Source organism: Sturnus vulgaris, chromosome 2 (assembly GCF_052056855.1).
Source record: "Sturnus vulgaris isolate bStuVul1 chromosome 2, bStuVul1.hap1, whole genome shotgun sequence".
In the NCBI taxonomy this organism is placed as follows: Eukaryota; Metazoa; Chordata; class Aves; order Passeriformes; family Sturnidae; genus Sturnus; species Sturnus vulgaris.
Window position 1 is genome coordinate 70,674,966 of NC_142244.1, and position 24,507 is coordinate 70,699,472.

A 24,507-nucleotide genomic window follows, 5' to 3' on the forward strand; every position below is an offset into this window, starting at 1 on the left:
GTATAACCATACCCAAGAAAGAACTATTAAATGGACAGACACGTCACACGTGGATTATACTAACAAGTCACTACTAATTTTGCTATGAAGCTGACCACAGGTTTAGAAGAGTTTGCTAGATATCACAGGGTAGGTAATAAAAATTTCTAGATGCAATTCTCTCAGATCATGTATTACCTTAGGTATTAATGTTTCTTTCATTAAATGAGCACTGTATCCCATGTTATTATTCTCTGTCTTCATAAAAGCCATCAACATTTACTTCAACAATTACTCTGTGCTATTCAAATTAAACTGTACAATCACTATTCCTTCCTGAGGACTGACTGACTAGTACTACAAAAATTCTGTATGATGCTTAAAAGGAAATTATGCAGTCTGAGTATTATACATTTCTGTTTATCTTGCCACAGGTGTTACTGGAGGCCTCTGCCTACATAATTTTCTTTGTGTTTCTGCTTTACACATCAGTTTGGAGTCTTTGCTGAAGTTACAAATATAACTGTGGAGAGCAAAGCTAACAACATCTGCACAGAGAATTAAAAGGACAGCATAAACCACACAACCGAGTTAATATTTAAAGAACAAAAATTTAATTTGGTATGCAACTTTTCCTAGGAGGATCTTTATTTTCAATGCTATACATGTGAAAATAAGAATGAATAAGTGGCTCATTATCTACATGTATAAAAATATAAACATCCTATCAAACATACGCAAAATCACCCTTCATGATATGCATCACTGAAAAGACCTATGCCTTAATTTCTAATTAAAAGAAAGACTGCCCTTGTGGGTTTTTTAATAGCACTTGTAAATGCTACTGCATTCATCCATAAGTACATGAACTGTGAACAGCAACAGATACAAAATGTATACAGGACTCCAGTATTGTGCCTTTATATTTTTGTGTTTTCATGTCAACAAGTCAGCAGACTCATTGTGTTTATCCATTCTTTGAGCTCTCAATAGAAAAGACCAGCAAAACTCATTGACTTTGCCTTGAGCCTTCTTCCTTTTTAAAAGTTTACTGACATTACTAAGTAATGGCTCAGAAAAATATCATCTTCTGTGCAAAGCATCAAATGACTATTATATTTATGGCACCATCATTTTAAGCCTGCTGATGATACTGATAATGAGTTATCAGTAAATTAAAGGCCTACTTCTTAACATTAATAATGCTTAAAAGTTTTTAGCACGAAGACTAAAAAAAAAATCCTGTTTATATTACATCCATTTTTGCATAAAAAATGAAAATTACTGGCTCATCTGCCAGGAAAAGGACAGGCAACCATTAATCAAAAGACAGGCAATCTTTGTTTTAGAGATGCATTCAGCCACCTGGAAGATTCACATTCAAGCAAATATGTCATCAATTTCAGTTCTACAAGTGATGATACTCATATTCAGTTTTTCCATAGAAACAGGTATAAGAAACCAGTAAAACATTACCATGTTATGTACATAACATAATGTGAAAATGCTCAACTAGATACATTATGAAATCCTGTAGCACTAAAATGATTAAAAAACTAAATGATTCGTGTAAAATGTTTATATACTGTATATATATGTACACTAAATCACAAGGTCAATTTAAAACTGCCCCTATTCATAGCTCTGATGATGGATCTAGTAAGCTACCAGATTCTTAAAAAAAGAAAGCTATCTAGAGCAAATTTGAACATTTTACTGAAAACGGATTTTATACAAAATCTTAAAAAACGTACTTCAGAGTTACTGAACAGAAACTAGAAAAAGACTGTCATTACTCTTTAGAAGGGCACTGTAAAGACCTAGTATCTGTGATCAATGTCTTTTCACTTGTGGTAAAAGCTAAGCACAAAGAAGTCATCTCAGAGTAAGGCATAGGACAAACAGACTTCATTCCATCCTCGGGTGTATTGGCCTCTCACTGTATCTTATTGCTCATCTAATTTGGCAGGTTTACATTTCTAGCCTTCTAAAAACACTGTAACACACCTATCTACAAATAGCCGGTATCCAGTGCTTTCATATGCACATCTTCAGTTTAATCACGTTGATAAACAATCTTGCTAATAATACAAAAAAGAAGCCATGATGATGCAAATTATTTTCAGTTTTATGTAGCTGTGCATGCATTTAATGAAAGACCAAGTGAACAGAGACTGAGCACTGAAATTCGATAGAAATGTAGCTATAGCTGTTTCCAAAGGAGTTAGGGTTTTTTTAAAAACCCTACTGTGAAATTCTTTGGTTAGAATACAGGTGCTAGCAGTATTTCTAAATTTGGAGTTAGAATTAGAACTAGCTGAAACTAGAATCATTGTTCAAGAGTTTTAAAAACATAACTTCAAGCCTTTAATATGTACTGCTAAATTCTCCAACACTTCAGATATGCTTCGGATATTTTTCTGTGACGGTCTGAACAGACTATACACATTCTTAAACCAAGTTTAGGTTTCCAAAGGGAAGTGCTTTTATACTCTAGCCTTTGAGAATTTATTGGAAAGAGCTGCTCAATCTCCCCTACTGTAAAACCTGCAGCTCAGATCATCTGTTCCAAAGCAGACTCTGACTGCCTCCTCTGGAAAAGACTGTTATTTGGCAGGAACAAAACACAGCTCAGAAGAGGTAATTTCCCCTGAAGAAAGTTAGCATCATTCTTGGTTTTCTAAGAACAAGGCTCAATCTTTTCTAAGAAGCACTAAGTTCGTCTAGGAAGAGGTACATAACTCTTAGCAGTGTCAGTGCCCAAATAATACTGCCATGAAAACTAAGGAAATGGTTCCTTAAAAAGTGATTTTTGTCATCTGTTGGCTTCAGAGTTTTACAGCACTAACATGACAAAAAGTAACAAGGGTGCTCTTGGTTACATTTATAATGTACACTAATCCAATGTACATGATTTCAGCTTCCCAGGACCCAGGCCCTACCTTTACTCAGGCAAGCCTAGCTTCACCTCACTCCCATCATTTTGAGGGTGTTTAAGAAAATATGCATTGAGATTTCTGTCCATATTCTAGACAGTAACTTCAAGAGAATTATAAGGACTTCAGACCACCCATGGAAGTTACAATTCACAAGCATTTTAATTTTTCAAAGTGTTGTTTTACCTCTCAAGGGAATAAACACATGTCTCTGAGGACACTTCATAGTTCAAACGGTTGGTTATCAGCAAATCTGTCATTTCACATCAGCCTTACATGCTCGCTGTGCAGACCCTGGTCCTGTTTAACAGCTTGGAAAGAGGAGTTCAGAGACACTGGGAGCAAAGAGGGGAGATGGGAGTAACCAGTTGTGAAGGACCACATGCATGCCTCCTGCAAAATTACTCATCTCAACAGAAAGTATGAGCCAGTGCAAACCCCCCGCAGTCAGGCTTCCCTTCTATGTGACAGTCCTTCACACCTGCCTGTGCACTTTGATGGGTGGGGAAGGGAGGAGTTAAAAATGGACCATTTGGGGTCTGCCCACCAAGGCAAACTCCCTCATAAGGGTATTGGGATGGGGAAAGACAGCCATTTGAGCAACAGAAGTTGCTCAAAGCAACTTTAAAGTTTCTCAGCCCCTAACTGGGTGAATTTTAAAACACCCCACCCTGACAGAGCTATACCTCAGCTCTGTGCAGGGAGAGGGACAAAGATGCACATGCATGCTTTTGTGGGATCGGCATTTGTCTACTCCCAACATTTCTCTCCTTCCTTGCTACCAACACAGCTACTGGGAGATGTAGGAGGGAGGGCGAAGGTGGGAGCCAGGATATGGTGGCTGATCAGGGACGTGGTGGCCAGGCAGGGACAAGAGAGCCGCGGCACAGCACAGTGACCTCCTGCCCCCGGGCCGTCAGGAGGTGCAGCAGGAGGGGTGGGGGCTGCGCCGGGGCTGGCCCGCCTTGTGCGTGGAGGCAGACAACGGGGTGAGAAAAGCACAGGGAGACACAGCCCCGCTTCGCATCCTCCTTCCTTCGGGATGCGATGGGACCGTAGGTGCGAGGGTGTGCAGGGCTGGCTGTCTCGTCCCCACGCCGCGGGCTGGGCGGGTGCTCAGTCCCGGCAGAAAACATACTCGGTGTAGCTGGTCCAGATCTTGTCATCGGCAGGACCGCCCTGCTCGGGGGCGAAGGCGCAGGTGCCGGTGGAGGAGCAGGCGGCCATGCGGAAGCCGGCCTCGGAGAGTCGGTCGAAGGCTTGCTCGAGGAAGTTGAATTTGAGGTAGTAGCGGGCAGTGTAGCGCTCAGGTGGGCGGTCGGGGTCGCGGCTCTCGTTCAGGGTCTCCCCGAAGACCTCTTTGGCCAGGGCCGTCTTGCCGCAGACAGTGATGCGGGCCACCCGCCGGAATTTGGCATCAGCCTGCGCCTCCCGCCCGATGGTGTAGGAGCCCCGGTAGCCGATGGTGATGTAGCCCGAGCGCCGCCCGCCCGCCCCGTCCAGCGACTGCGAGGGCGTGAGCAGCGGCCCGCCCGAGGGGCTGCGGCTGGCGGTGGGCGACGGGGCGGACGCCACGGCCCCGCCGCCTCCCTCCAGCGGCTCGGCCTCCAGGTATCCCAGGAGCGGCGGCGGCGGCTCCTCGGCGCAGATGGAGCCGTCGCGGTGCAGGGCGACGGGGCGGGCGGCGGCCGCCCGAGGCTGCGCCAGGCGCCGAGCCAGGTCGGGCAGCTGGAAGTACTCAGCCTCCCGCTGGAGGCGGCTGCGCTCGGGGAAGTGCTCGGGCAGCACTAGCTGCAGGTCCCGCAAGTAGTCCAGGATGTAGCGGAAGAGGAAGCCGTCGCGGTCGAGGAAGAAGCGGCCCTTGCTGTCCCGGGGCAGTTCGCTGGGCTGCTGCTGCGAGAACATGCGCCAGAGCAGCGAGTCACGCACCGAGACCACGGTGCAGCGCCGCGTCACGTACACCTGCCCGCCCACGTTCAGCTCCACGATCTCCGGGAAGGACGACCAGCCGCCCGTCGCCGCTGCGGCCGCACCGCTGCCCGGCGCCCCGCTCCCCGCGGCGGGCGACACGCCGCCCCCGTTGGGCAGCCCGCGGGCGCTGTCCGCCAGGGCCATACCGGAGCGAGCCCGCCGGAGCCCACACCCTTCCTCCTCCTCTTCCTCCGGCCGCCTGGGCTACGGCGGGGCCGCCGCCCTCGGGGGAGCGCGCAGCCCTCCGCTGCTCTCCGCCGGAGCCTCCCGCCCCGTCTGGCTCCGGAGCCGCGCTGCCGCTGCGCTCCCCGCGGCCGCTCGTCTGCCCGCTGCCGGACGAGCTCCTCCGTCGGGCTGCGATCAGAGAGCCCCGGCGCCGGCGGCAGGGCCGTGTTTATGTAGCGCGGCCGCACCTCGCGGGAGGCGTGGGAGGCTGGCGGGAGGCAGAGCCGAGCGCACGGGGAGGAGAAGGGGACGGCCCTGCACTGACGCAGGGTCCCCTGTCGTCGTCCGTCCCCCGTTTTCCCCCACCCGGGTCCTCCTTCCCCGTTTGCGGTGGGGACCCTGTCACCGCCCGGTGCGCACACGCCGAGCTCCCTTCGCCGTGGGATAAAAAATCTTGTGGGTCCCGCCTCCCCTAGCCGCTTGAGCGAGGTTTCAGCTCGGCTCCCTCCTCGGCTTCTCCGAGATGTTGCCGTTCGTAGGCAAGAAAAGCCCTCTGTTTGCCCCGAGGTGCTGGAGCGGGCAAGTGGCGGGATGCTGTTGCTCTGCCGAAGGCGCTGTGCTGTACCCCTGCTAATCTTCCTAAGGCTTATCCCAGCCCTCTCCAAATGAGAGCCCCGGCGAGATAACCGTGTCCCCTCTCTCCTGTCTCCTTCGCAGGAGAAAATGCGAGCCTGTGATGCTGCCGGCTGCCCGGCCTGTCTCGGGCTTGCAAGACACCCCCATCACTACGCAGGTTTTTTAACGCGCTGCAGGACTCCCTAAAACCCCCCGCCGATCCTCATTCCCGCAGGGAGACGTGGCGGATCGCGCCGTCGGGAGGCACCGGGAGCGCCGTCCAAGGGATGCCCCGCCGGCCGGGGGAAGACCCTGGTGGCGAGGGACGTCTCGGCGCGGATGGGGTCCCCTCCAGCTGCCTGACAAGCGGCACTTCACCGTGAGAGCCGGGCTCCTCGTGTCTGCGTGCATATTTGTGTATTTAGGTGCCCTTACAGCTCAGATTTAATTAGGATTAATTAGGTACATCGGGATCTGCGTGAAACATAAGCACCTATTTAACATGCGTTGGTAGAAAGCATTTAAGTTGTTTCAGGCTTTTGCTTGAATTTAATCTACGCTTCTGTGTCTCTTTGCCAGCAACAGTAAGAGCTGCTGCCTTGATGCATTCAGTTGCTCTCCCGTGGGAGTTCAAGTGTGCTTTCTTCCTTGAGAGAACAGCTCGGAGGACAGGGAAGATCTGAGGCGTAGGAAGACAATGGTCAGTGCTCACCTTTCCTAGAGGTGAACGAAGCCCTCTCTGGACTATCCTACTGCGAGTGCCCCACTGCAGTCGTCTGTGAAAGTAGAAATCAAAAGATGCAGGGTGTAGAAGTCCTTCAAAAATTGAGAAGTGGGAGAGGAAGGAAAGGCAAGTTAGTTCTCAAGAAGCAAGGTAAGTTTGCCCAAGAGAAGAAGAGGAAGAAGAGGGGGAGTTGAGAAACAGAAGTTTTGCAAAGGGAATGGATGGTGAAAAAGAGTAATGTGTCTAGGGAGAACTGACAGGGAGATAAATATGGTCTAAGGAAGGAGATGGGGTGGTCTGGGGAGAGTAGACAGAATTTACAGGAATTTCATCTGAACAAGACTTAGAATATGGTAACAAAGATGTGGACCACTACTTTTTCCATGTTAGAAAGCCAGTTACCAGGACTTTGACCACCAAGTATTTTCGTTTGTGGGAGTGAAATGGCAAAGTAGGTTAATCTGATGCTTTGCTGACATCATATTACAAGAGCTTGTTTAACCTTTCTTTGGGTTTTGTTTTGGTTAGTTGGCTGGTAGGTTGGGTTTTTTTGAGAGAAATAGAAGAGAGGTTAAAACCTCTGAAAGATGAGGGGAAAATGAAATAATCTTGAATTAAGTTGTTTTGCTACCCATTTAAATAGCTGAGTTTGTTGCTAGAAGAAAAAAAAAAAAAAAGAGGGAAAATAACTTGACATGTACTGCCACACAGAGAATCTTTGTTTTCTTTCTGTATACTATTTTGGGGTCAATTCACCACAGTAAAAGCACATGAAATTTTCACGTGGTAGTTTGCTGGTGACAGCTTCATGGAGTTGCTTTTACCTCTTGGTCTCTTAATGTGGCATCTCCCCCCACATCACCCTGCTCCCGACCATACTTAGCAAGAAGCCACCTCAAGAGCCTCCCACAGATTCGTATTTTAAACTCCACTTCCCTAGTGTGGGCTCTCTATTGAGAGCACTGTGATTAAACTGTGCACCCAGAGGATGAGATCATGTAATGCTTGAGCAGGCGCTTATTCATTGCAGAATTTGCAGTGGAAGATTTTGTACCTACCAGCAGGTGAGTCTTAACAAATGCTCCCGTATAAGAAAATGGGATCTTTAATTAATTCATCTGTTAATTAAAATTATTTCATTTTTCTGGCATAAGGTGAGTATTAATGCAGGTTACGAGAAAAAAAAACTAAAACACTAACATGATCATTAGACTTGAACTTTCTGTTTGTCTTGAGCTTTGTTAGATTTGAGACCAGACTTCATAAGACCTGAGCTTAATGGATTCTTCCAGTGCACATTTTCAGAAGCTTCAGAGATGAGTAAGTTATGCTGCTCCTTCAGATACTGGCTGCCCAGAGCTTTACCTTCACCTGCCTACTGTCTTGTGGGTGCCAAGGACCCACCGTGCTCCTGTGCAGCACCCTGTGATGTCCAAAGCCATGCATATTAAAGGAGTGGGGGGGAAGCACAGGTGACAAGATTTTTGGCCCACTGTCCCAGGTCTCTTTTTAAGGGCAAAAACAGTCCATCCCCCTGCAGTGTTTTCTGTGTTTATGTGAAGCTGACTCCAGACTTCCCTTCAAAAAGGGAGCAAGGAGCCTTCTCATAGGAAGACCCTGTTCATACAGCCTGTGCAACAGTCCTGGGCAAAGACCCAGCTTGCAGTGTTTGTCTCTGGGATAGATGTCATTTTCTGGGCTTAAAAACATGCCCAGCACTGAAATAACTGTTTTGAAGCTACGTTCCTTCAGAGAAATTATATTCTGTGGGCATCTCACTGCTGCTTTAAGCCTTGCCTGGCTGCAAGGCTTTGGTTATTGTAACTTCTTTCGTCAACAGATTTTTCCTCCTTTCACAATATGTTCATCTAATTTCTTCTCCATTTCCTATCTCTTTTCATTTGGCAACGTTTGTCTCAGTGAGGAGGATTGGACTTCGTCTGTGGGTATTACAATGGGTAAATATATCAACAGTTTTTTACTTATGTGTCAGTCACTGGGTTGCGTAACACAGGCATAGTGGTTTATTCTTATTTTGTGTGGGAGACAGTGAAATATTGGTACATGTAACATTAAAGGCTGCCACAGAATGCCTCCTTGTAAGACATACAGCCCCCATAAAGGGCGGTAAATATTCAATATGGTCTAATGAACAGGCAAGGCTTTATGACAATAAATGTGTAGTTGAATATCTCTGACTCTGCAGTACTGGGACATTTCTAGGCAATAGCTCTTTCAGTTAAGATAGTCACATGTTTGCTGTTCGCTGCTGACCAGAACTAGCTAGAGGGACACTGTCTTAACCTGTCAGGATACAACAGTTTTCCTTCTTTTAATATTTTGAGAAGTTTACATTGGTTTGGGGGGATTGATTTAGTTGATTTGGGGAGGTTCTGTGGCTTTTTGGTGTTGTTTCAGGGGGGTTTTGCAGGGGAGGCTTTTGTTGTTTCCATGTTTACAAAAATGCTTCCATCACAATGGGCCCCTGTTTTGCATTTTGAGTGGTACACCCACGGATGATCCAGGTTTATTCGGGGAGGATAGTTTTCTTTACAAATGGAGGAAGGGTAGCACCTAGTGGGAGTAAATCCACATTGCAGCTAAGAAATTCAAAGGGCTTCAAAGTATTGCCAGCATGACCAAAAGCACAGCAAGATAAAAATATACTTTTTTGGTAGATTATGTATTCATTATTATGTAAACTATTATGTGTTCAGCTTCTTCGTGAGAAACTTAGTAGAGCAAGAACATATTTTATCCCTGTTCTGAACTAAAGTGTTGGTTTATTATTTCTTCTAGAAGGCTTCTATTATACCACTGTGTGAAGTGGTATAATATTGCTTAGAAAATACCTAATTGCGTATGACTGCGTTGTTTGAATTTTAATATTGAATTCAATGAAATATTTAGCCTTCTGCATAAAATCATCAAAAGGACTTAGTGATCTAAACTGAACTGGAGGTTCAAATATGCTCATTTAAGCTTCACAGTGTTGTTTAGACAATGCAAGAAAAAGAGTCTAGTAGTCCCACAGCAGAGCATATTGCCTAAGAGTCAGAAATCCTTTGCTTTTTTGGGACTTATATGCTCTCTAAAATATGTGCAGTTCAATAGGTTTGACTTTGACAGTCAATGGATGGCGATTAGGTTGAAACCTGTCCCATTTGTGAATAATATTTCAGAGTGAACTTATCAACCTCGGCATTATGCTCAAGTGATACTAAGTAATATTTCAAAAAACTTGAATTATGCATTATTCCACCCAATGACAGAAGAAGAATTCAACTCCGTCTAAAGTGAGTGCTCTCTCTCTGCAAACTCAGTTTCACAGGCTGTATATAGTTGAACACAAATGCATACATTCATAGATTTCAATATTTTATGTGAATTGTAATGAATGTTACCTGTGAAGTTACATCTGATAATATCTGTTCACAGATACTGTTTTGTCTCGGTGTTTGCATATGCAGCTGAATGCATTTAGCTGGAATTGCATGTTCTAGGAAATGCAGCTGCTGTGAAAATCTGCGCATTCAAGCATGAAAGATATTGGAGAATAAGAATAATACAGGCTGTAAAGGACCTCAGAAAGTCATCAAGGGCTCATGCACTTTCCTCCTGCCAGGATGCTACAGACGTTGCTTTGGATAATTTTGTGGGGCAATGCTCTGCAGAGTCTGGGGAAGAGGGAGGGAGAGAAGGAGGACAGACATTAGCCGTGTATTCTGTGTCCTTGGCTGATACAGAGCTACAGAGTGTGACTGAGAAACATAATCAAGTGAGCAATTAGTGAAAGTCAGAGCTGTGTTCATTTCCTTCAAGCACCTTTGCAAAAATTGGAAGCTAAAAAGTACTCTCTCAATGTCATGGGGATGTGCAGGTAGTTTCTGCCTCAGTGAAGAAGAGCACTGAAGGGGACACTATCCACAAGCATCTTGAGCATCACTGAACTTGGAGAACACAAGACAAGAGGCTACGCACCTTATGTCAAATGGGGAAATACTCCCAGCTGCTTCTTTTCAGGTGATATCTAGGAACATGTGATACTTGATCTCTTGTTTAGGTTAATTATCAGGAAGTTACATCCATGTCGGATACCAAAGGAGCAGAGGACAGCTGTGTAATTTTATAATATGCAGTGGTGTGTGGTATTTTACATGCACAACATGTGAGGCTTTTCTCCTATGCTGAATTCCTCACAACCCCTATGGAGCAGCTTTAAATCAGAGTTCTTTTTGTGAGCCTGGACTCTCTGAAGGTAATCCTCTGTATCTCTGTGAAACGTTTCAGTCTTCAAATCTTCTCTCAGCAATTCTCCTATCTGTCAATAAATAGCATTCTGACCTGGCTTCTACCACAACAGAAAGACAACCAGGCCTCTGCAAGACACATGAGTGGAAAGTACATCTATCTTCTACATTGCCATCAGTGTGAGTCAAGAGCCTTAAGCTGTTTCTCTGAACTTAACAGTGTGAGGATTCAGCAAAAGAGCTCTCCTAACAGGGAAAATACAACTCATTATCTAGCTAATTGGGATTAAAAAAGCAACCTCTACTCCCTCTTCTTACCAGCCTACCTTCCTGTAGGGTTGACAGGCTTCAGAATAGGTTTTAAAGGGGTAAAAGCACATTTTTGGTGCTTTTGGATACAACTGAAAGATAAGAGCATTGATCTGCAGAGGAACAAGTTAAGGGCTGTCCCGAAGTCTGTTCTCCTGAGAAGCTAATCATAAGGGTGGTATCATTCCTGAGAAGGAATTCTATCCAAGAGAAAATGCCTTTTAATGTGTTTTTTTTCAATTTACAAGTCTAACTTACACTCTTTTCTTACAAAAAATGTGCTTTAAAAAAGGAATTTAAAATGTATTGACATAATTATTCTTTTCAACAGAATGATCCCTCAAAGGTAGAATAGTTAATAATAATGACATTAGTGGTTGTGTGCTTCAAATTTCTGTATTCACTTTTGCTGTGATTGGAGGTATACTGTTCACTAATTGAGCATGTTTCAAAATCATAACTGGTCAGTGAACAGTAATTAATGCATTTGCTTTTGCTTTCTTCTGCTATGTACCAATGCAAGCTGTGCATAACCAATGTTAACTCTTTAAGTTAGATAAAATAAGCAAATGAAATGCACTCATTCATTTCAACACTCAGAAATTTAATGTGCTGCTTTGTTCCCTTTGCATCTTTTTCTGTTGAAAACAATTTAAAATTCCTGTTATGTTTAATAGAAGAAATACTGAAACCCTTAGCAGGGGTGCTTACAGCATCTGCAAAGGTATCAAGGGGGTGAAAACTCACAGCAGGCACTCTACTATAGATAAGCTAGTAAATTATTTTTTACTACCTTAGGTACCTTGCTTGACTACCTGAGAAAAACACCTTTGCACTAGTTTAGTTTTTTCCTCTGCTGAGACCCAAATTTGTATCCCTGATGGCAGAACTGACCTTATTGGTGTCAAACCCTGCTGGTTTCACACCCCATATAAATTACTGAATGGTGTTAAACTGCCAAGGAATGAATGGCACCACAAGGCTTGTGCAGTGTTTCACAGTCCCCTGCTAGAGTAGAGGTGGCTCCAGCTTTCCACTGTGCTTCATATTCAAGTGTCTCTCCACCAGATTTCATCATCTCTTGACAAAAGCTTAAAAGAAATTAATGAAATCTCATTAGAGAATTGCTGTTCACTTCCACAGAAGTGAAGATTAAAAACTATTTCTGTACACATAAAGAGAGAGAGAGAAAGAGAACCTTCAATATTAGCATACTCAAACTTGTTTCTCCTTCTATGGCTTCAGAGCGTCCTACATGGTGAGTGCAGCTCCACAAGCTCTTAGCTGCTCCAGACATCCTGGAAAACGGCCATTCTTTCAAGACCTTGCCAAAGAACATGTCACCAGTGGCTATAACTAGAGCTCATGCCAGTGAGGACATCTGTGAGTGAAGGCTGTAATTACACTGCCTGCAGGAGCTAAGAGTATGTATCTCAGCTGTTCAACCCATGCCAGAAAGGGATGCTGGACCTCCTATTCACTGATAGCCTTCCTGACCTGCTATGTAAAATAATGTGTCATGGAGAACACATTTCAGTTACTTGGCAGGGGAAATTATTCACTCCTAAACTGCCAAAAATCTCTGCCTAAAGGGTGAGATAGCAGACAGCCTTCTGTTAGGGCCAAAATTGATTTTGCCAGAACATTTCTTTCAACTTTTATCCTTATAGTGCTTCCAGAACTTCTCCTACCTGTTATCCACACAAAAACCGACCTGATTTTTTCTTTGGACTGAAGCAAGCTTGAAGAAACCTGGAATCAACTTAATCAGGCATAGCTGATGTTTCCCAGCTTGCTGATGTACCATGCTAATGAGATGTTATTGCCCAAAGTAATGAAAAGCATCTGCTTCTTACCTGTAAAGAAAGACTGAGAGTTGCTGCTGTTTCCTTGAAGGTGAGTTTGACAAGCTTGTCTTCCTTCTTAGAAAGGTTCACTGCATGTATTTTGCTCTTGGCCTCTTGGAGAGGCCCAATAGAATTCAATTCATGTGTCTAGAAAATTCTGGATTGTGCTTTCCTTCTTACAAGTGTTTACATAGAGGGATTACTATTCTGCTTTGTAAGGATTTCCTGTAAAATATCATCTATCTATGATCCATGTTTGTAAATGCAAATATACGTTATCACTAAAAATAAATAGATCAACAGAATAAATATTTGAGAGATGTAAGAGGTATATAGAATGAAGAGTGTGTTTAGATTTCAGGAAGTTTTAATGAAGCAAACATCTGGATTTACAGAAAATCACAGCCACTTAATTCCAGCAGCCTACAGAGTCTTCAAGCCCTTGAGAATATAGGAATTAGGTTTTTAAGAGGCTCTCTTCTCTTTGTGTATTACAAGCTGTTGAAAAATCAAGATTATTTATTAATTGCTTATGAACTAAGCAAAGGAATTATCTTTCCTGTGTCAGCAACGTGACAACAGCAGAAGTATATGCCCCAAAGTTTTTCTAGCCTGGAAAGCATTATGTCCATTCAAAGGAAATTGTTTATTTGTTTTCACCTCTTAATTTTTCATGAGTGTTGTGTATGTACAGTTCTTGCCAAAATGCCTTTCTGAGAAAATGGAAAGCTGTCTTCATTATTGTTTGTATTTTTTAACTGAATACTAAGAGTCTAGATTGTATCATAACTGAGTCCTTAAATAAAATCCTTTCAAATAAAACAAGCAGAAAAAATCTATTCATCTCAAGGAGATTAAATCACATATGAATAGGTTGAGATTATAGGATGGATCTTAGTGAAGGGAAGCTTGTCTGAGAAGCAGGAGATAAGCATAAAGCCTGCAGTCATAATGACAGTAAAAGGCTTCTGAAATAAGAAAAGATCTCTTTTTAAGTCAAGATACTTTTTGTGACTGACAGTCTGAAAGAAGGAAAAAATTAAAACTGCCAAGTAAGGATTGTTAAGAGGTAAGAGGAGAAAGGAAGAAATTAAATATATAGCTAAGGAAAAGCAAAAGAAATATGGAATTATTATTTCTGTATTTTATGAGCCCTCAGGCACATCTTTTCAATGTTTTAGTGGAGTAAAATAACCATGTATCTAATACTGTGTATAATACTGACAATAAATGTGGTTATTCAAACCTGTTTGATAGTGGAGTGACTTTAAAACGATGTCTCTTCTTAACCTCTCAGCTTATGTCCCCAGGTCAAGGTTGGTGTGGCTCCCTTTGATTTCTAGTAGACAAAGATGATGTTTGGATCACTACCAGCTGAAAACAGGAAGGCACATACGCACATACTCATAGGGGAGATTCGGATTACTTTTTCCAAGAAACCTCTACTTTCTTCCTTTTGCTGCATTGTTGCTTTTTTCCATCATCCCCAGTGAATATATTCGACACACTTGTTTGGGTTGTTTGGGGGTTTTTTGTTTTTTGGGTTTTTTTTTTTTTTTGTTGGTTTGGTTTGGTTTGTTTTTTTGCTTTGTAGTGGAAAGAAAATGTTGACATCTTTGCAGGTACAAGAGGGCACATTCTCAACAGTGCCAAGTTAGCTACATGTCATGCATCCAGAACAGGGCTCAGAATAAGATGGACTGGAGGAGCAGATGAATGGAATGGAGAGGGTCTTCTGGTAGCTATATGGAGGAAAAATATTTTTAACTGTATTTAGTATGAATAATCATACTACCCACAGGAGCTCTTCAGGAGTGAGCTGAGTACATTCCAGCAGTACGTATTTGATATAAAGGTTGGGAAACATCAAGGTAGTCTCATCTATACATACTATAGTGACTGATATCTGTAAAACTGATTGTAACATATACCAAATTAGTTTCTCCCTGATTCATGTAATTTATTCTTCTAAACTTTTTTCCCCATACATTGAGCAGAAATGATTTTGCTTATACTGTACTTCCTCTATGAAGAATAAAATTTTGTTTACTAATCTCAGCTAGGTATTATCAGGAAGCTTATTGGGTATTTAAACCTTACAGACCATATTAAATTAAGCTGACACCTGGCTTGTTCCACTCACCACACCCTGCATCTTGAATGTTCTTGTAGAATTTAAGCAATTCCTCTTCTATATAGCATTCAGCTTAATTAGAGCACAAAATATGAGGTTGTACAAGAAAATTTATGACATTCTAAAGATTCTTGGTTAAAGACACAAAGCTTATGAGTGGTCTTACCCACACAACTTACATTAATTGGAGCTGTTTGCCTAAATCTTGGACCAGGTGATCATCAGACTGAAATATCCTGTTCTATTTTCCTTAGCTGTGACTATTTCAAACCTTGTTATGCAAATCACAAATCCATCCACACTTCTTTTGGCAAATTGCTGCCCAGGAAAGCATAACTAATTTAATGCATTAATCCCTACCCCTGAAGCACAAACATCTATCACCTGAGCTAGTAAGACTGTAGTTAGGCTTGTGGTCTTTCAAGTTGCTGTATCAGAGTGAGAAACAACATACTGTTAGATGCACATGAAGCCTGAATATGTTTAGCCTGCTAACACTGTGTGAATAAGAAAATATGTACAAATTTACCCCATATATTTTTTCTTAGCTTCTACTTTCCATCTTTATTAAGGTTGAAATTCATAGTAGCTATATATATATAACCTCTAGTTATATTCAATGATTTCTTGATTTCTTTATTGTTGGTGGTAGTAGTAGTATTTAGTGTTTTGTGCATTCTAACTAGCCTGGAAATATTAGGTTCGATATTTATGTTACGATTCATAGTAGTTTTCCTTAGAATACTAAGACTGAGTAAGTTTACAATGCTTTGACTCGCATACCTCCTAGTCTGATGCATCCAAATGAGGACCCAGTTAAATATGCTTCAGGTGGGAAATGCCAGGCACCTGGCTGTCCAGAAGGTAATGCTGTATTAGTCCTTTTCTCACATTTGAGAATCATGTCTGGCTGGGGGAGTATTCCTTTGCTCCACCCTTGTTCAAGCTGCCGGTGCTAGAAACTAACCCTCCTGAATTTGCACTGCAGGAGGAGAGAAATACATTGGAATACATTTGTTTCATTTGGCTCTTTTTTGATATCCCAAAGAGTTTCCAGGCATAAATAAAGATTATTAAAGGCAGCAGTAAAGCAGAGTTCAGGTTGAGGGATTTGAATGTTTCATGAGCAAGGACTAACAGGGAAGAAGAATGGGCTTACAGAGTGGTGCTCATACACCACAGCAGACAGCTTGACTTGATAAGCAAGGATAATCCTGATTCAGAGCATAGCAAGACAAAGCATGAGCAGGTGTTAATGTCACACTGTGTTCTAAGAACTGTTTTTAGTATGAAAAGCAGTTTTCTTTAGAATCTGTCACAAAAAAGTGGTGTTCCAAAAGCCAGAAAACGTCTCTTTCCCAGTGAAATCAACATGCAAATGTAAATATAGAAGTTGAAATGTTGGCCTCTCTCAACTTGGTGGCTGCAGTTCCCTGCAGCTTTTGCCAGGGCGCGTGACTGGCTGCACAGCATGCGTGTCTTTCCATATGCACTTCTGTATTTCATCTGAATGCTTTCTGGGGGGAGATCTGAAATTTAATTTCTGAAATAGTACAGTTACTTTAAAATTTACATTACGTTGTAAGAAATAATCATCACCCTTTGTCAGTTTCTGGCAACTTTTGCAACTCAGTAGTTAAATCACAGATTCTAATCTAATTCTTTATTAAAGTATCATCAAAAGTTTCAGCATTGCAGGCCTAGCTGTTAAAAATCTCAGTATATTTTCATTAGCACTGACTTCATCCTTAGATATTCTTTAATCCTTAGATATCCTTCACTACTTTGGTCCATTGTGACTGAATTTATTTGCAGGAACCACAGCTCTTGCCAGCCACAAACATCAGTGTCCCATTTCCACAAAACGTTATAGCAATTGTGGTAGCTACTATCTATTACCAATAATGTACTGTTTTAGCACTACAAATGCTGTGATGGTTTATAAAGTGACTTTAAATAGTGTTGCTTTAGGTGCAGTTCTGATAATGTTTGTCAAAGACAAGGTGTGTAAGACTCAGGCTAATAATTTCAGCTGTATAGGACAGGTGATGCAGAAGAGGGGTAAATACACACACTAACACTTTTAGTTCATGCATTTCAGTAGGATTTTAATGTATTTTTCTTGCATATTATTCTTATCACTATCACTCTTGTCTGTTGCCCATCACATCTTTCTTTAAGGACAGCATTGTACATATAAAGCCTTAGTCTGATGAGAGGCTAATTGCAGTTTCAGTAAATTCCTAACCAAACTCTCTACACTGAACTAGCCAAAGACAACAGCATCAAAGCATGTGACTAAATTGCAAAACAGGGTGGCAAGGCAGCTTGCTTTCTTTTTAGAACTGTGACAGGACAGTAATGGTAGCTTATGTCATTGCCTGATGCTTTGCAAAGATCAAATTTGTATTTAATTATATGGTAAACCATTTTCAACTATAAATTTTTTATATTTTTAAACATTTACTTTTACAGTAAATGTATTTTTACAGTACATACCAACCTTTAGCATCCCAGCTTTAAGAACTGGACTCAGTGATCTTGTGGGTCCCTTCCAGCTCAGAATATTCTGGAATTCTAAAAGACAGCTGTTGTATCTCAGGAATCTGGAGTTTTTGAGCTTTCTGTGCTTCCAGGCACAGACCCCCTTGAAAACACTGCACTGGACCTGAAACCTTGGAGAAGGCTTGTAAATATGAATAATGAGTTAGAAATCACAAATGTATAGTGGGCTAGATGTGTGTATTGTCACTGGGTGATGGGTTTTAAATTTGAGGTCTTTATAGTATAGTGGTGGTTATGGGACAAGATGGAGAATTTTGGGTGGTGTCTTTGTTCATCTTCTTCTTCCTTCTTCTTCATGGAACTTAGGTAGTAACCTTTGGTTAGTCAGTCAAAAATGTCACTCTAAGGAATCTATTATTGGGTCAAAAGGATAAATAATATAGATGTAAAACTTTTATTGGTTTGTTTCGCTTCAAAAGGCCTTGAAGCAGGCTCAGCTGTAGCCATATTTCCCACTTCTAGCAAGGAGCTAGAGGTGCTGTCATACTTTCTGTAATTCTTTGATAAGATATAATAAGCATCCAAGTCCAAACCGTCTCAATTGCCTTTCTAATAATCCTGGCTCTGGGGGAAAACAGGCGAGACTGATGACAAACCACTAATAAGAGGTGCAAAGCCCAGCATCCACCCCCACAGAAAGCTTTGATGCCCTTGGTGAGCATGGGAGCCATGTCCCCAGGAGCAGCAGGTGGCAGTGCTGTCTCTACTCTCTCTTTTAAGGCACTGCAGCAGCACAGCTGGAAGAAGCCATTTCATGAAGAGTGTTTAATAGTTCAGGCTCCTGCAAACAAGGTCACTTCTGCTTATGGGCAGTGTCAATTTGCCTCATCAGGGTGGTTTGAGCTTACCCTCCAGACTGTAGCCTTCTTTCTCCACGTGAAATTCCTCCAAGTCACGCATACAGCCTCTGCTCCAGTTTATGTAGCAAGGAGTAAAGGTATACAGCAAGGAGTACAAGTGACTTTTCTATCCTTTTAATTTTAACTCAAGATTTATTTGCCTAAAAAAACATTGAACTGTATATCTTTACTGAATTTGTTGGCAGCATCCTCTGGCAGGCACAATGGCCACTCATCCCTAGAGGTTCTCAGCAATAGATTCAGTAGTGTCAGTGACAGGGGCAAACGCTACTCCTACTCCTCCTTTTTTTTTTAATTCTCCTTTTTCCCACCATATTTTTAACAACCAAGACAAAAGCAAAATAAATGAAAACAAGATATGTCTTCTGTGGTCTCTGTTATCCCAAGAGGACTCATAAAGTATGAATTAGGTCACAGGAAGGAAGATAAAAAGCATAACTCTAAACTGAGAAAATAAATGAAGTAAAGAATTTTTCTTTGAAAGGATAAGATATGAATCACTGAGGTCAACAGTTTCAAGACATGTTAAACTAGATGTCTGCCTAATCACCAAAGCATTTCTGTCAGCTTCTTTATTACATAAATATTGATCTGGTTTTGTTTTTAATCTAAATTCCTCAAATGGGACATCTGAGTTATTTGATGCAGTGTCAGCAAAATAAAGAAAACACTTGGCGTCTCTGAAAAGACATAACAGTCAAAGTGGAAACATTTGAAAGTTCCTCTCTGAGATAATCTCTAAAATTTGTTCCTGTTAGTACGAGTGTCTTATGAAATGTTTTTTCCAGAAAGGGCTTGGATAAGAAGTGGTATTTTGGTGAATCAACTGAGAAAGGCAAGGGCAAACAGAAGTGGGACAAGGAAATAAGAAGAATATGCTGACCCAATGTTCACAGACAGGACTGAGAAAAGTGAGATAATTTGTCCATAGTCCTGCTTTGGACTGAAATGGGCTGCATCTGGCAATGGGGTAAACTGACAATTTAGCACAGACCAGCATTCCATGAGTGAAACTAAATTAAATGAACACACATATACAGAGGTCTGGAGGAATTACTGACCCATCTTCAGAATTTTGTTAGCATTTTCAGAGAATCACAGGATAGTTACTAAGATGATTATTGAGTCCAACTGTTAACCATATTTTGTACTTTCCTATTCTATGTGTCAGTTATTACTGCCCTTCCCACTGAATTATTCTTTTAGAACTCACAGCCATGTATCACACTGCTGAATCACGATCACAACAAAACTTCCAAACAAAAAATACATGAAGCCCAGCTGGGAATAATAAGGGAGAGTCCCATCTGAAGTAGAGGAACTGTTCATTTTACAATGTTTCTGCAAGCTTCAGAAGTGGAAAGAAGATGCTAATGTTAAAGGGCAAAATGAGGAACAAGTTACAAAATAAAGTATGGTGCATGTCACAAGAGTTTGTCGGTGCAGCCTTCTGACTAGTTAGTTCACAGAGGCAGTGAGGTCTTTTGAAGCTTCCTCTCCCTCTTTAATCAGTCCCTTTAGAACAAGCAGATCCCAGCTTCAAAGGCTGCAGGGCTTGTCAAAGAAGAAAGCTGCCTGCTCCTCAAACTGTGGATGGCAGCTTAATGTCCCGCAGTGGTGGTTCCCATGTGAGGCTGCCCAGCTTGGCAGGGTGGGTGTGATTACACAGCAACTCCTGTGCTCAGATGTCTTTGAAGGGTTTTTGTGTTCTCCCTACATTAGTATCGATCCTCTCCATTTGACAGGACTTCCAGAGACTTGAAAAGATATTTGGTAAAGCATACTTCTTAGCTTGATCTCTCCCCCAGAAAGTCTAGATGAATCTACAGACTTACTGCATTCGAGCCAGTTTTGTCTAGTTCTTTAAATAATAAGGTTTTCTTAATTGAAGGGATTGTTATATTTTCTTAATAAATATCTCTACTTTTTCTTTTTTTGTCCTACGTACAAGACTTTTCCCAGAACTTACTTGCAGTAAAGTGAGTTGAGAATTTTGCAGAAGAAGGCTACAGTGTTTATTTTGCCCACAAAACACTTTGTTAGAGAACATCATTAATAATGATATTTACTGACTCTGGGGCGACAGAAGGTTAAGTGTATTTTCCAAATCTGTGTGTGTTGATCCTGCAGCCTGTCATTTCTGCAAAAGTTTTCCAAAGGGAAAAAACAAGTCCCTAATACAGCATCTCTCTTCCTCACTTGATTTCCAATTTCCCATTTCTGCACTACTTTACTTTACTGTTTGCTATACTTTTCTTCTGATATATTAATGAAATTGTATATCTCAGTGTATACATTTTCCTGTTGGTGACCCTGCTTCCCCTATTTACAACTGGATTTCTATCATGCTTCAGTATTTAGAGACCAGCTATGCCAGCCTAGGAAGTTTTCCAGAATGCAAAGCAGTTCATGAGAAGTGTGTCTGGTAATGTGTCCATGAACAGCATATTCGCAGATACTTCCCTGGTCTCCAACAAAATATATGTCAAATAGCAATATTAGAATCTGGCACTGTTCTTGTTAAAGCCATTTTTCCAAGCACTATTGAGTTCTGTTAGAGTTAACTCAGACAGGATGTGTGAACTTGGCAAATCATGAAGTCAGAATAAAAGGAGGGATAGAATGAGTTTCAATAGATCATTCTCAAAATCCACATCTGCACCAAGGCAGAATAAGAAACCTTGAAATAATCCTGGGAGATTAAGGTAATACGTTGGTAATTATTCCAGTGAAGGAAATTCCACAATGTTCTTATGTACGATATTTTGATACCCTTCCTGTTATAAAGGGGTTTTATCACATCAGTCAAGAATCTGATAAATATTTAACAGGTTCCTTTTTTTCTCCTTTCTCACAGATAGAGAAAAGTTGCTCAACACTATCTACTTCTAAAATATACAGATTGTATTTCTGTATCATGTACAGAAATACACTTCCACATTAAAGTTACCCCAATCTCAAGGTCAGATGCTGCAAAATGAACCACCCTACATTTTTCCTCATTCAGCCAGCCCTCATGTGATTGTGATGAACCAGTTCAGAGGATAAAGTGGAGAAGCATTCAAATAAATAATAAAAATTGTTTCCTCGTGATTTAATTTACTGGATTAAGCCCTAAGGAAGGCATCAGACAAGTGCCAGTGGTCGGACTGGCTTAGCTGTGATAGTTAATAATAATAAATAAATAATAATAAATAAAGCTGTAATAGATTCCCTTTTCTAGGCTAAATAAACCTCCTCACACCTCTTTCACAGACCATGCTTTCTAAGGCTGTTATTGTTCTTAGACTTCTCTGAATCCTTTCCATTTTTTCTGTCTTTTTCATACATGGTATATTTAATGTATTTCTGTATCTGAAGAATATTATAATGTATGATTCAGTTATGAGGGAGCAGGCCATCAGAAGTGTAAAAGAGACCAGCTCTTTCTCATATACTCTTCTGCACAATTTTTCCTGCCTAATTTGTGTTGCTGTTACCATGACTTTGCCTGCCTGTGTAATAATTGTTCTTACAAGATGAATGGATAAACACAAATGTGTCACGCCGTTCTGAGCTTTTTCAGTTTAAGAAATTCTGATTGCTTAAATTCAGTGCAGTCATTCCAATGTGCACCTTTCCCTATGTAGTCACTGCTCATGTGGCCATCTTATCATTTTCAATTTTAACTTAAGACATCATCTAAATTCCAGAAGAACCCCAAGCAAGAGTTTCTCTAGATGGGATGCATAATTTTTCTCAAGTTTCCTTCCATTTTGCTCTGTGTGTACACTGACCTACATTGAGGGTAGGCACATGACAGATTCTCAGTCTTTCATGTAATCAGAACTCTTTTGGGGTTAATGGTTTCATGCAAGTATAATTTTGTGGCACTCTAAAGGAATAAGATGATAAGATTTGCTGTATTCTTTTAGATATTTATACATTTAAATTTTTATAAATAATTTATATTTCCCACTATAGATTAACTCCTGATTCACATTGATATATTTCTCTCAACACATGATCTAGAATCTTGAAACACTTTTTTTCTTTTAGAGCCATCACCACCTGAAGCCATGTAGTCAACTGAGAATTTAAGTTTTTACTAATTTAAGTTTCTCATTATTATCATTGGAAAAATGGGAAGCCTGAGAATACAGCAACAGCAAAGTTAAAATAGTAGAAGTCCCAAATACATGCAGCCTTACAAATCTCTTCAATTGTTAACAACTGTGAGGTTGGAGTTTGTGCTAGAATGTGCTGTGGATTAAACCTACACTGTAAAGAAGGGTGCACCAATGATGGTTCCATCACTGACCTGTATCCCACCACAGGCTCTGGTAACCTGTGTGTTGCTCCATCATTTGTAATCAGATCCGGTCTGAGATGAGCCAGATTGTTCAGAAACATTCAGAAATGCCTGATCTGGAGATAAGGATTGCCAGGCTTTCCTGTCCGTCCTGTGAAGGCTCTCGTGTGGTTCCCAGAGTACAGGAATGGCAGAAGCCTGTGGGCAGACTCTGGATACACTGCCCTGAAGGCTCAGAGATGATGTGGGACCTTTGGACAAGTTCTCTCCACTCCAGGCTTCTTTGTGGTGACATGGAGGAAGGAATCCCACTCACCTTCATGTGTTGCCCACCCTCTTGTGAGAACTTGGTGAGCTTTTGGAGCCCATCTTTCTGTAGCCTAACAGGAATTTCTCAGGATACTGCCCACACTTTGACAAGAAGGAAGGAAAGAAGGAAGGAGCAATAAACATCATAGCATGCTGAAGGTGGCCAGAGACCTACCAGTATTGTTCACCTGGACTGAATGAACAAGCTCACGACACATCTTACTCTGTCAGAACACAGGAGCGTTTCTGGGGCCTGGGAAGAGAAGACCTATGAGCAGTCAGGGGATCTTAGTGGATGGGAATATTTAAGGGCTTGGGGTATCTTTCTTCCCCTTCCTTTCCTTTCTTCCCCTTCTTTCCCTGCCCCACAAAAATGTGCTTTTCCAGTGCCCTTGTGAGACATGGCACATTTTATTCCCACACAGTCCTATATCTTCTCTTTTCTCTCCTTCACTGTTGCCATCCGTCTTCACGCATTGATTTTGACTGGAGAGGCTTCCCGAATCTGCACAGTGTAGACAAGCATGGGGAAATCTGCCTGGCCCTTACTAGCACAGGAAGAAAAGGGGCAGTGCAGGGCTGGGCTGGGCTGGGCAGGTGGGGGAGAGTCCAGTTGCCAAGGGTAGAAGGGTGAGACAGCAGGAAGCTGTGGGGAAAATCTGCTTCTCTGCATCAGCCATTCCCTTCCTCCTTAGGAGCCCTGCCTTTGGCAGCAGCAGCTCAGCACAGAAGCACAAAGCAGCAATGGGTGGGTCGGGCTGAAAACCACTCAGATTTATTTTTTTTTTCACAGGCAACGTGGGCACCAAGTATAACAAACCAGTTTCTGCCAATGGCAGCTTCCTGCTTTTCCTTTGTGGTGAAACAGCATTGCATTGGCCCTACCCTGTGGATCACTGGTGCCACAGTGACTTACATCCCACTGCAATTATGCTGACAGCCTAGGATGGGCAATAACATTTCATTGCTCTTTCATTTAATCCTAGGGGGGGAAATGAATGTACCTCCTGTCTTTTTGGACTCCCCCAGCGCCCTCTCCTTGAGTTTAATAAAATACCATAACCCATCAAGGAAAGAAAAAAGGAAAATAAATGCCCAAAGAAAACATAGACTTTAAAACAGAGTTCAAAAACTGTCCAATTTGATAAATAAGGGAAATAGCCAAATTGCAGAAATAGAGAAGTATTCTGACTGTGGAAAGGAGAAATAAGAATGGTTTATTTCCGTATTATATAAACCCCAAAGTCATAGTGATGGCATTGTGCCATCAAATAAGTTACCAAAGTTGGGAGGATAAGCTGTGTGAGCTGGTGGTACCACTACCACCATCTATTCTCTCTGAATATGACCTTATTAAATAAATAAATGCAAGGCTCAAACATGGCATTATTTTCCTTACAGCTAACCCTAGTGCTCCTGAAATAATTCAAGGCCACACAAAGAGGGACATCTTCCAACTATTGCAGGGAGGGAAAAGTTGAATAAAGTACTGTCCACTACATCTGACAATAGGTTTCACTTTTAGGTGAATAATTTTAAATCCTTCCAATAC

At 41.8% G+C, this 24,507-nt stretch overlaps 2 protein-coding genes across 5 annotated transcripts in view; one reads left to right on the forward strand and one right to left on the reverse strand.

Moving 5' to 3' along the window:
- Positions 1-570: 570 nt before the first annotated feature.
- KCTD12 (potassium channel tetramerization domain containing 12) lies at positions 571-5,166 on the reverse strand. Its single transcript, XM_014870974.2, has one exon. It carries the CDS (start codon positions 5,028-5,030, stop codon positions 4,032-4,034), a length of 999 nt encoding a protein of 332 aa, XP_014726460.1. The 5' UTR covers positions 5,031-5,166; the 3' UTR covers positions 571-4,031.
- Positions 5,167-7,352: 2,186 nt separating this feature from the next.
- ACOD1 (aconitate decarboxylase 1) overlaps positions 7,353-24,507 on the forward strand; it is a 31,214-nt gene continuing 14,059 nt past the window's right edge. Inside the window, exon 1 of one of the 4 annotated variants that reach the window (XM_088159775.1) lies at positions 7,353-7,454. The gene's annotated coding sequence lies outside the window, so the exon portion shown is untranslated. Of the gene's footprint in view, positions 7,455-12,705; positions 12,846-21,545; positions 23,855-23,905; positions 24,481-24,507 lie in introns of those variants that run through there. The other 3 variants (XM_088159774.1, XM_088159773.1, XM_088159776.1) reach the window with 3 other exon arrangements.